At 37.7% G+C, this 12409-nt stretch overlaps 1 protein-coding gene across 1 annotated transcript; it reads left to right on the top strand.

Moving 5' to 3' along the window:
- Positions 1 to 1137: 1137 nt before the first annotated feature.
- Positions 1138 to 12019, top strand: LOC113147759 (phospholipase B1, membrane-associated-like). Its single transcript, XM_026338971.1, has 43 exons — positions 1138 to 1416; positions 1935 to 1990; positions 2073 to 2136; positions 2289 to 2352; positions 2493 to 2527; positions 3058 to 3124; positions 3223 to 3265; positions 3379 to 3444; positions 3532 to 3597; positions 3675 to 3730; positions 3854 to 3923; positions 4011 to 4112; positions 4221 to 4274; positions 4621 to 4689; positions 4888 to 4974; positions 5062 to 5122; positions 5200 to 5258; positions 5500 to 5573; positions 5670 to 5713; positions 6253 to 6361; positions 6505 to 6556; positions 6641 to 6721; positions 6887 to 6952; positions 7057 to 7157; positions 7253 to 7334; positions 7419 to 7523; positions 7613 to 7708; positions 7798 to 7869; positions 7969 to 8046; positions 8159 to 8219; positions 8309 to 8367; positions 8486 to 8553; positions 8651 to 8694; positions 8799 to 8898; positions 8987 to 9038; positions 9189 to 9269; positions 10039 to 10104; positions 10274 to 10368; positions 10630 to 10711; positions 10811 to 10915; positions 11029 to 11124; positions 11262 to 11336; positions 11472 to 12019. The coding sequence occupies exons 1-43, from the start codon at positions 1335 to 1337 to the stop codon at positions 11757 to 11759; spliced, it is 3333 nt and encodes a 1110-aa protein (XP_026194756.1). The 5' UTR covers positions 1138 to 1334; the 3' UTR covers positions 11760 to 12019.
- The last annotated feature ends 390 nt before the right edge of the window (positions 12020 to 12409 follow it).

The raw sequence follows: 12409 nt of genomic DNA, 5'->3' as shown, positions 1-12409 counted from the left end.
TATTCAGATTCAGAAACACCCTGTAAGAATTAATGGATACTTGACATATTAAATAAAGAAACTCATATGTCCCCTAATATATTGGGCCATAAGAACATTTTGATGTACTGTATGAATTCGCCAGGACATTTTCTGCTGCTTGAAGGAAATCAGATAATTCCACGACACCATCAAGATGACTTGTTGTTTTACTTTCTTGATTCCAAGGTTCAGGTTATCTGCAAAGTCAATCTATATTTAAACCCATAAAGCATTTAACAATCTAATCATATCGCAGTGCATCTCCAAAAGGAAACCCGTCCGTGACTGAATTGCTAGTTGTTAACAGTGGTAAAATACAAAGGGAGGTTACATGTTGTTGTCACAGGTTATTAACAGTTTGTATATGACTTTATTGCTTGAAATTCTTAACCACAACACTGCAACAACACAATAACATAAACGAATACAACAATAAGTAAACATTAGCAAACGGCATAGTTCATTGAATGTGAATGAATGTGCATTCAGTAGAGTAATTGCACAGCTCTAACTGAGAGTGCAGCAGTTCTGCAAGTATTGAAATGATGCATAATTACATATTATCCTGATGATGTGTATTGTTTTTAACATCATACTGCAGAAATCCATGTCTGGAATTTAGATATTTAATACTCTTAGTAAAAGGAAGAATATTTCTGGTAGTTTGAGCTTTTTCACCCAAGTGACTTTGAACAAGAAACGTATTCTTTTCTCAGAAGTATCATTCTGGTCATCTTTAACTGTATCCATATCATTGTTGTCTTTATTTAAAAAGATTTGAAGCCAATTATTAATACATTCTTACATAGGGGTACCTTTACAATATAATAATTATAAGTATAACTATCTGGCTGTCAAAATAGAGAAAATCTAAATGTGATAGTTCATCATCAATTTACTCATGCGTCATGGTGACAGTCATTAAATCAAACGTAACATGTTACTGACATAAGTACTTTAGATAATGTGCCAGTGTGGTCTATTGCAGGATATCAGAATATCCTTTAGAGTTGCAGTATAAATTTCAGATGACTCAGCTACATGCTGTTAAACTAAGTAATTCAGTGTGTTGTTATCGAGATAAGCTGATAAAGGAAGATATGACAGGGAATAAAATCGAGTGAGTGAAAAGTAGCACAAATGATCATTTTTCTCATCACACGAACAGTTGCTTTCCTCTTCTTTCATTTCTCGTTTTTTTTTTTATCTTTCTCAAACCCTTTAGAGGTAGTTCCATAGTCTGTGAAAGCTTACTTTTTCCTGAGACACTGAGAAAATAAAAAGAGGAGATCATTACACCGTGTGGAGGGCATATGGTATCTCAGCACATCATGGCCAGTAGAGCTACACTCCTGATTCTGGCAGCTCTTGTTGGATCCTGTACTCAGTTTGTGGGTAAAGTACAGACAGTTATTATATTAAATTTCATGTGTCTTTTACTGAAATGTGTGTATTTTGTTTTGCCTTTATATTCATATGTGCAGGAGGTTTTACTTATGTATTACACAGTTTACTTATGTGGCTTATATTTGATGATACACAGAATGGTTAATACTATACTTTAACAACCACAGTTTCTCATTTGAAAACATATTTTCTTTTATTACAGTGGTTTGTCATTTATTATATGTTTATAAAATAGCCTCCACTTACAGGTTCCCACAGATGAAAAAAATAAGTCCTCCTATTACCAAACTAAATGGTTATATTGGATATGGATGGTAAATAGTGGGAGTGTTGCTTTTGTTGTTGACTGGAAGGTCTGCACAAGGACTTTGGGCTGCAAATACAAAAAGAGTAAACCACACAGAGAAGGTTTATTAAACCACAGTTTATTATGTTGCAGGCTGAAAGTAAAAGTGAATTTGTTCTAACTTCTGTACTGTTTTGTTTGTTTCTTATGTGACATTTAGATGCTGTCAGCATCGATGTAAGAAAAAAGGACCTGCCAGCAGAAAAATCTGAGAAGGTACTATACAGTCAGTTATCTCTGCTCTGAGTTCATTAGAACCTGAATATGTAAAGCATCAGAAAGTGTATTTCTCTTACAGATAGAGCGTTACATGCCAATTCTCTGTTCACCACTTCCTGCTCCATTGTCCCCATCCTCCTCAGGTGGGCATTATAATTGACATTTATTCAGCTGTTCCCACATTAATCAAGTTTACTGGAATTATGCATAATGATTTGTTTCTTGTTTACCTAGATTCAAGTCAGTATATTGTGTCATTGTTGACCATTTGATTCTCTTGTTGCTTCATTAACAGTTCATGCTCTCAGACCTAGTGATATCACCGCTGTTTACACATTGGGAAGGTCATTTGCATACAAGTAAGAGCTAAGAATAAAATTCACAAATATATATTTCAATAACACTTATGTCACTGGAGGTGCCAAGACAGAGCAGTGCTTTAGATGTGATGTTTACCAATGCTAACTGTATGTAATAATATGTGTGTCTTCAACATTAGGGACGAAGTGTCCCGACTGGTCAGTGGACTTTCTGGTAAGTCTGAAATTTCATACACTACATTTACTGTATGTCATCATCAGTTTGACATTATTCCTTTTCCCTATGATGTATATATATACACATATATATATATATATATATATATATATATATGTGTGTGTGTGTGTGTCAACCACAGTAATCTTCCTCTGTTAATTATTAAAGCGGATGTAATATATAACCAGAAAAAAATTAAATTTGGGGGGTTTTCTGAAGTCATGTTTAGTTCAAGGTCAGACTCAAGGCCAAGGTAAAGAGAATCATACATACGTAGTATGTGATAAGTGTGATGAATACATAATAATAACAATACTGTAATTTTACAATAAAAATTATCTCTAAGGATAAGACAGAGGGCCATAAACACAGGTTGCTGACCTTTTGTTTAAAAATTATCCTGTAATATGCCCAATCTGCTTTCTGATTGTGGAGAAATTAAACGTACCATAAATGTACAGCTGTACAATAGTATCCATCTATATATATATATATATACATATATATACTGTAACTGTCTTGTATAGAGTTACTGTCTGTGTATAATCCTGGAGTGATCACCCAACATGTGGATCAGACCTCGCTGCAACCCAGGTGACACACACACACACACACACACACACACTCAGGTGCATTCACACACATACAGTAAATTGCAGGGGCTGTGTTACATGTGACAGTGTGTGTTTCAGGAGTTTGGTGGAGGAAGTTGAGGAACTGTCGCTTTCACATCAGGTACACATAAACCTTCCTATAAGTTAGGAAAAGGAGATTTAATATTAAATTAAATTAAATTGAATTATTACCACAAAACTACCACATTTTTCATTCACACTGTGTCTCTGCAGGTGACAGGCTGGAAGCTCGTGCTGCTGTTTGTTCCAGCAGATTCCTTGTGCACCTGTTCACCACATGTAGGTTTTCTTGTTCCACACTTAATCATGTTACTGTATTCAGTAAAGCATATTAGGAGTGTGTAATTTTTTTTTCTTGTAATTTAGCTTGTTGCAGATGTTGAAGCCATTGTGCAGGAAGTGGAAGCAGCTCTGCAGATATTGCAAAACAAGGTATGGTGCATATTATAGATTTTTGTCATATACAAATTAAAGTGGCAACAATTGACAAACTGGTTGTATGTTTACAGCTGCATCGCACTTTAGTTCACGTTGCTGTCTGGAGCACAAATCATGACAACAACGAGTAAGTGTCTTGATTATTTTAATATCTTGCATTCTACATACCGTACATCTCTCATGTAGTGTTGTGATCCTATTAATTATTAAGATATTTACAGTAATTTACTTATTTTTTATTTTATTGTAGGTGTGAGTGTATGAGAAGTAAAAGTATAAACCAGCGACTACATAAAGCCACACTCCTGAAAACGCTGCAGGTAAAGTAATAAATTGTGCTTGTGTGCTTTTGGATCATGTTTATCTTTAGCTGTCGGATTGACAAATTGTGTCTGTCGTGTTTTCAGGATTCTCTAAATGATGCCTTAGAAATTCCAAAGTGGCGCAGTAAAAGTGAAGCCTTTACTGTTGTTCTGCAGTCTGTCCCAGTTATCCTTGAACTGAACTCAGTGAGTAGAGAAAATCAATTTCCAGATGCAGTTATAATCAACGGTTTTAACTAACACATGACAGACCATGTAGTGTGTAATAAGCATGTATCATAATCTTCTTCATAGGAGAACACATGGCCTGACCTAAGCCAACTAGCTGTTCAGCTATGGACAAACCTGGTAGGTTCTTATAAATCAAAGTCCATATAGTGCAGCATATTGAAACCGTTAAAACCTTAACATATGTGCTGTTACGACACTGAAAATGACCCTGCAAGTCTCAACTTTATCACTCACACCAAAAGTAAGATGGAACAATGATTACAGCTTGTTGGTCTGAGATAAGAGATGTAACGATTAACTGGATGGTGTTATCTCCAGCTTTGATCATTCTGCATCTATTATATATTGTGTGCAAAGAGAAGAACAGTGAAATTTGTACTGCTGAACGCGGTTTGGTCATTGACCGCACAGAATGGTTTCACGTGTACTCAGTGTGTTAACCAGTCATCTTTTTCTCATGCAGCTTCAACCAATGACAGGTCAGGCAGAGGTTATGGACAACAATTACATTACAATTCCTTGCCCTACAGAGGTAAGATATGGTGTCACACATCAAAAGTCATCCCTTAGTGTAGTGACCATTCTGTATGTTGAGTTTGAGCCTTGGTGTAAAAATGCTTCTCAAATGTTTTGAGACTCAGAGCAGGCTTTCAGTATAATACAATTAAATCAGATAATAACACTATGATTAAAAACAGTGATTCTAACTAATTTTGCACTCTCATCTCAGGAACGACCTTTCCTGCGGACACAAGTAAATTCCCCCGCTGACAGAGAAAAGACAGCTTACAGCAAAGCCTCTGCACTAATAGATGCTGTAAGTCTGTCTCCTCAGATTCAAAGCTAAACAGCAGCATAACAGTATACAAAACGAAATTTAGTGGAGAGTGCTGTATGTTTACAGGTTATGGGTACTGAAATACCATGCGCAGATCGTAGTCCATCTCCTACCACTCCAACTTCAGGTACAAATGTTTCTAGGTGTTAATTTGCTAATATTTTTGCAAACATACTGTAAGCCATCTTATGTTTTCCTGTGTAGTGCACGAACTCAGACCTGGTGATATCAAAGTGGTGGCAGCAGTAGGTGACTCACTGACAGTGAGTGTTCTTCTATATATTTTACTGCATGAGTCAAACAGAGCTAAACATCTTAGGAAAAGCCATATGAAATAAACATTAATATAGATATACTGTAGATAGACAAGTTGTTATATTATGACTGTTAGCTGTAATACTGAGTGATGACTTTTGACATTTGAGCTGTGGCTTGCAAACCCACAGCCGCTTTAATAAATATTTCTACATGGTCTCAGTATCTCATAACTGATGGTTTCTGCAGGCAGCCAATGGGGTAGGCGCAAAGAAAGACAACATTCTGTTAGTGATTAATGAGTACAGAGGACTGTCGTGGAGGTAAGATAAGCTGAAATTTTGTTGGTGCAGAAAGTTCATCTGGTAATCGGTGAAATGGATTTAAAACTAATAAGCTGTTATTTCTGTTATTTCCAGCATTGGTGGTGATGAAAACATTACTACTGTGACCACTTTACCAAGTATGTTTGTCTCTCGCTCTCTTGTTCTTTTTAGTATAATGATAGCGTTGCCTAAAATTGAATACATCAGCAGATCTGTAGACATCAAAGCATCATTATGCTTGATAACGTCTATATTGCAGTCTTATCTTATTATTTTAGTCCAGTTTGAACAGATAAATATTTTTAGAATTCCACAGGTTGCTAAAACAAGATGTCATACCTTCATTCACATTCACAAATTATTCATAAATTGAATTAAAACTATAAATTGCTCAATCAGGTGATGCTACAAACATTCAATCATAGGATAACATGCCACAAGGGAAAACGTTAACCTTACATAACTAAACTTAACATTTACATTCTATCATTTTGTGAAAGAAAATGGAAGTAAGTGGACTTTGAATTGAGACTCCTCTAGACTGAAATCTAGCCCAAGATTTTTAAAAGCTACATAATTTAAATACTGACTATACTACAAAGAGTATCCATGGCCATGGGCAACAAATTGGCACAGTTTTAGTTCTTCTAACCTTCTTTATGTTGATGGCGTGCAGATATCCTGAAGCAGTTTAACCCCTCCCTGACTGGCTTCTCAGAGGGAATAGGTGATGAGAACAGTCCTAAAGCTTTTCTCAATCAGGCTGTACCAGGAGCAACAAGCAGGTCAGTCACAACATTAGCATCGTTACGCTTCTTACTCTAACTTACCTTTTTAATTTAATATTTAGTTAAACCTCCAAAGACCACACAGCTCACCGCCACAGTGACCTAGAATTAGATTATCAAACGTGTCTTCCTGTTTGCAGTGATATGGTGCAGCAGGTGCGCGTCCTGGTGGACAAAATGAAAAGTGATTCGGTACAGTAGAAACACAGACAGACACAAGTCTCAGTTTTATATTTACCATTATCAGACAGACATTAAGTCTTATCTTCTTTACAGGGCATTGACTTCAACAATGACTGGAAAGTGATTACCATGTTTATTGGAGGCAATGACTTATGTGATTTCTGCACAGACAGTGTGAGCTCTCTTACTTTTTTATTGTGTATTATGTAATATTTTGTCCTTCTTTGTGATCATTGTTGTAATCTGAGGATTCACTAATTGATTCATTTATTTGTTTCATGCATAAGCAGTACAGTTACTCTCATGCTTTGGGTTTTAATGAGAAACATCTTTCCACAGATTTTTTACTCAGCTAGGAATGTAGTCACTCGTATCCGCCAAGCTCTGGACATACTCCACAGTGAAGTACGTCTTTATATTCTTGCATCTCGCTAACACAAACATTTAACCTCACTGTGTTCAGGCAATTTCAATACCAAAATCCAAATGACTTCATGTTTTGTATCCAGGTGCCCCGTGCCATTGTCAATCTGGTGGAGCTGTTAAACATTGTACCTCTGCGTGATCTACACAGAGATAACACTTTGAACTGTCCCACCTGGTTTGTGAGGTCTGTGATTTATTTATTCTTTGATTATGTGTCGCATAAACAGGTTAATTAAAAACTGCTCATCTCATTTGCCTTTTTTGATGATTGTGTTTTAGATTAATCTGCCCCTGCATACTAAAACCTTTGGATGGATCATCAGAGCTCCAGAAGGTCATCGACTTCAATAGAGCTTATCAGGTACACAGCAAGGAAAGACAATAGTAAAAGCTTTTTGTGAGTCATATTGTTTACATATGTTTGTGGTGCTGAATTTCCTTTCAGCAAGCCATGAGAGAGCTAATTGACTCTGGGCGGTATGACACACACAACAACTTTACAGTGGTACTGCAGCCATTCTTCAGAGAGGTTTTTCTTCCCTTGCAAGAGGTAGGAAGGGAGACACTTGAAACATCATTACTGCCTAATGATAATGATATTTTTATAACTTCTTCCCTCCTGTCTCTTCTATATAAAAGAATGGTCGGCCCGATCGCTCGTACTTTTCCCCTGACTGTTTTCATCTCAGCCAGAGAGCTCATACTCTCATGGCTCGTGCTCTTTGGAACAACATGGTAGGATTTGCTTTAGTAGAGCACACATTTGTATTTGGAATATGCATTTGTTTCTTTTTCTTGTAACGACGAAAAATCACTTCTTTTAGTTAGAGCCAGTGGGCAACAAGACGTTTACACAAGACTTCACAGTTAGCATTGACCTGAAGTGTCCCTCTGAGGTAACTTTCAACACAATTAACAACAACTATGACAAACCTGATATCAAATCAAAAGATTTTATAACTTTATTTACATTTATGTTTTTGGTCATTTCATAGACTAACCCATTCTTCAAGACAGCTTTGAACAGCAACTACACCTTTCCAGGCCCCACACCCACTCCTGCGCCTGCTACAGTAGGTCATAGTTTCTGTCTTTCATACACAACAGGTTTTTATGCCCTTGGCTGCACGATGAGCACTATATCACAACTGTAAATGCTTAGAACATGTGTCTGCTATTCTTCAGAACTGGGGAAGTGACTTCTCCTGCGTTAACACAGCTCCATCCAACTCTGTGCCCACTTCAGGTAATCATTCACAGTGTCACTCAGGTATTAGTACTAAAGTGAAGTACAGGCATTAGATGTGAAATAGACTCACTTTACTACTTTATTAGCTCACAGAGTACGACCAGCAGACATTCAAGTGGTGGCTGCTCTAGGAGATTCTATAACGGTAAGTTTGTCATGAATGTGGCAGATGGACTGTATTACCTGACTATATTACAGTATAGTATAGAAAAGTACATGTCTAGTAATGATCGAATAATATAAGCGTCTTTTTATGCATACAGGCAGGATTTGGTGCCAAAGCAAAGAATCTGCTGCAGCTACCAACTGAGTACAGAGGAGTGTCCTGGAGGTGAGAGACCACACACAAAGCACATATACAAAAACATTCATTGCATTGTCCACATCTTGTTCATTGTTTGTTTATTTGTTTGTTCTTTGTTAACAAGCATTGGAGGAGACAAAACTCTCGAGACAGTCACAACATTACCCAGTAAGTCAAAGGCTTTGGTGAAGTGCAGTACACATAAAAGCACTAGATGGCAGAGGTGGACTGTGACAAAGCATTTTGTCATTTGTTTTTCTATTTTCCATCAGATATCCTTAAGAAGTTCAATCCTGAAATCAGAGGAATGTCAAAGGGACAAGGGAAATTACAAACTGGCTTCAACATGGCTGTGTCAGGGGCTAAAGTAGCGTGAGTTTGAAAAAATCTGTTGTCAGATTTGATGGTTCACTTTATAATATTCTGTGTTCTCACCAATACTCTGCTCTATGTTGTACAGAGAAATCCCAGGACAGGTCCGAAAGCTGATTGATGCTATGATAAAAGACTCTGTGAGTTTAGAATAAACTTGATTTGAATGCATTCAGTGATGTAATGAAATGACTACAATTTATTTATAGTATTGTGCAAGATGAACAGATAGCTGTGTTCCATCTTTCTGTCTTTGTCTGATTCCTTCTCTGTCCTTTTAATTTAAATAGGCTGTGGATTTTCAGAATGACTGGAAGCTGGTGACCCTCTTTATTGGAGGCAATGACCTGTGTCAGTACTGCAATGACAGAGTGAGTTGCTTTTGAGACGTCGTCACAGGAAATTCAGCGTGACCCAATGGATGCAGGGCATTTCAAAGCACTCCCCTTAGTAAATATCCTACCACCGCACAGTGGTTCAACATCTCGTAGTGTTGTGCGATGCCCTGTGTGGAGCTGTCTCATGATATCACCCTTCAAACGGCGCTAAGCAGTGGAGCAGAATAATCAAGCTTTGTGAGCAGCCATCCTCTAATTGTTTTATCGTGTCAGAGTGAGATGAGAGCAGACACGGTTGCTTTTCAATGAGCGCATTCTGTCACTTTACCACTCCAACACCCCCACCCCCCTCACCCCCCTCTGTGTATACACAACACAGAAGTCAAACCCAGACCCTCTTCATACGGTTTCTGCCTTGCTCCCTCCTTCATTGTCTCTTTCCCCTTTCTTATTTTTATTTTTTTCCCCTCTCTTCCTCCATTACCCTACTCACGCTCCACTGACAGGGTAGTCTCTCTTTTAATGTTTGTGCTTTGAAGCAGAATTTCAAAGCCGAGCATCAATTTAAGATGAGCTCTGAGACCGTGCTAGTGACGGCTTAGGGTTAGTTGTTGCTTGTACGGTCATACATGTTGCATGATGTCAGCTCTTTTTGTTGATAGTGTGCTTTTGACCCGTTTCTCTCAAATGCACCTTGATTTTACTGCAACAGATAAAAAAAAACATGATGTGGTCATATGTGTGCATGTGTACACAATGAATTCATAAACAAGCTTGTATGTTGTGTCTCTAAAAACTACAGGCCTCTTTATCACCCCAGAACTACAGTCATCATCTAATGACAAGCTTGGATCTGTTGTACGAAGAGGTAAAATATGTCAGAGACACTATAAAATCCATAACTAAGAGATTGTATACTTAAATTATGTGTGTTCTCCCAATGTTCCTTTATTATGTGAATGACTCCCACAAGTTGTAATTCTGAATTCTAGTCTGTGAAAGTGCCCAAAGGTGAAGTTATTTCTTTCTGGCTGTAGCTTCCCAGGACAATAGTCAACATCTTGGAGATCCTGGAAATTGAAGGTCTTCGCAGGATCAAGAGGGACAGTCTTGGGTGCAATGTGTTACAAAAGTACGCTCATTGATCCATCCATTTCAAAAGGCTGAACAACTGAACCAGACTACAAATAAGATTGCTCCTTCTCTTGATATTGATCAAATTCTGCCAATCAAGCATAGAAATATGAAGTTGGTGCATAATGAAGGACTAGCTTATGCACAAATTTTGTTCAATGCTGTGGAATGCATAATGTAGCAAACAGCAGGATTGAACATTTATTAGAGCTTTGGTATTTCGATTTAAAATAAGCTTTCTTTTCACACTAATACTCAGATATGTCTGCTCATGCTTCTTGTTTCCCGGAGAGGATTCCCCAGAGCTCGCTGAAATAAAACGGATAAATCGGGAACTACAGGTTAGCAATGAAAAGGCCAAACACTCATACATGTGTTTGATACAAATGCTGACATTAGGACAGTTGTAATAAGATGAGCATTTGTGTTATTTCTTTCAGATTTTAACAGAGAAATTGGTGTACGGAGGCCGCTATGATGGCAGAGAAGACTTTACTGTGGTTGTGCAGCCCTTTTTGAAAAACACCATTGTTCCTTTGAATGCTGTAAGTCATTTGTTTACGTATACATTAAAACATATATTAGTAGAACAGTAACAAGCCCTTCTCTCAGAGCACACAATTCTTAAAAAATTGATGTTGTATTATTTCTTCTCCAGGATGGCAAACCTGACACCACCTACTTCTCTGAGGACTGTTTCCACTTCAGTGAACGGGGACATGCTGACATGGCTGTAGCTCTGTGGAATAACATGGTGAGCCCAGGCAGACAGAGAAGAGCTAACTGAGCTTGACAGTGGAAGGGTTTTGGTTGATTTTTTTTCTGAGCAACTACATCTCACTGCAGTTTGCCCATGAACTCAATAAGAATTTATTCCTTTTTTATCTCTAGCTGGAGCCTGTGGGTAAAAAACAGACATACAACAATTTCACAAATGCCAGAAATAACATCAAGTGCCCCACTGAGGTAAGACATGTGCCACACAAACACATCTGTCATGCTGACATGACCTGGTTGTGATTTATTTTTACATTTTGTACATGGACCTGCCATGGAAGTGGGTTTGACTTAGTTTAAGGACTTCCTAATTGTGTGTTTCAGGATCATCCTTACATCTTTACCAATGCGAACAGCTTTCCCAGTGCGACCACCACCACAGCACCCACAACACACAGCACAGCTTCACCTCACATCTCCACAACACACGGCACAGCCCTTCCTCTCACCTCTGATTGCAAGGACAAGGTGCCAGCATGGCTTGCTGCTGTGCTGGCTGTTGTTGGTCTTTTGATTGGCTCGGCTGTCACCTGGCTCCTCCTGTCCTGCAGAGCCAAGAAAAGCAAGAGAATGATGTCAACTGCAGTAGAGACGAAGATGACATTGTTTTAAACTTCCACTTTCTCCCTCTACCCTGTCTCTTATTGCACATTGCAATGTGAACATCATTATACAGTACAGTACATATTGGATCACTGTCTTCCTGGAGTGAACGTTTTGAAAAAATAAAAGTATTTAGTATTTCAAATTGATTGATATCAGTGTTGTATTATTCTGTAAGGCGTACTGTATTAAAAAGTATTACCAGTGCAATCACCAACCACTACAAAACAACCACATCAGGCTTCATGTGCCAAAATAAAAACAGGTACAGCTGACTGCATACTAACTTATTATATAGATGTATTTAATTTTATTAAAATAAAGATGCATTTGAATTTGATGCTGTCACACACATTTTCAAATACCCGTTGAGCAGTAGCATAAATAGTATTTGTCCTAATCAGTATTCAAATTAAATGTACTTAGGTAATCTCTCTGGATGTGACAGCAGTTTTGGCAGGTGGAAATACAAATCTAAGGTTATGTGTTATGGGGTTTTCTGCAATGCCAAACACTTGAAAAGATTCTTTTTCTTTTCTACTGTGAATGTCTTTGATTTAAACAGGAATGTTTTGTGGTTATTTGAAATAAACAATCAGCAAACATTCATATACACTGTTTTTATACCACTATGTTATAGTATAGTATAGTATTGAATT

The sequence above is a fragment of the Anabas testudineus genome, chromosome 22 (genome assembly GCF_900324465.2).
Source record: "Anabas testudineus chromosome 22, fAnaTes1.2, whole genome shotgun sequence".
Taxonomy (NCBI): domain Eukaryota; kingdom Metazoa; phylum Chordata; class Actinopteri; order Anabantiformes; family Anabantidae; genus Anabas; species Anabas testudineus.
This window is presented reverse-complemented; position numbering and strand designations above follow the sequence as displayed.

Excerpts from the sequence above, each read along its gene's own strand:
- LOC113147759 (XM_026338971.1), top strand. The coding sequence starts at position 1,335 with ATGGTATCTCAGCACATCATGGCCAGTAGAGCTACACTCCTGATTCTG. Across the intron at positions 4,113-4,220 it reads TTATCCTTGAACTGAACTCA|GAGAACACATGGCCTGACCT; the intron begins GTGAGTAGAGAA and ends TCTTCTTCATAG. Across the intron at positions 11,337-11,471 it reads ACATCAAGTGCCCCACTGAG|GATCATCCTTACATCTTTAC; the intron begins GTAAGACATGTG and ends TGTGTGTTTCAG.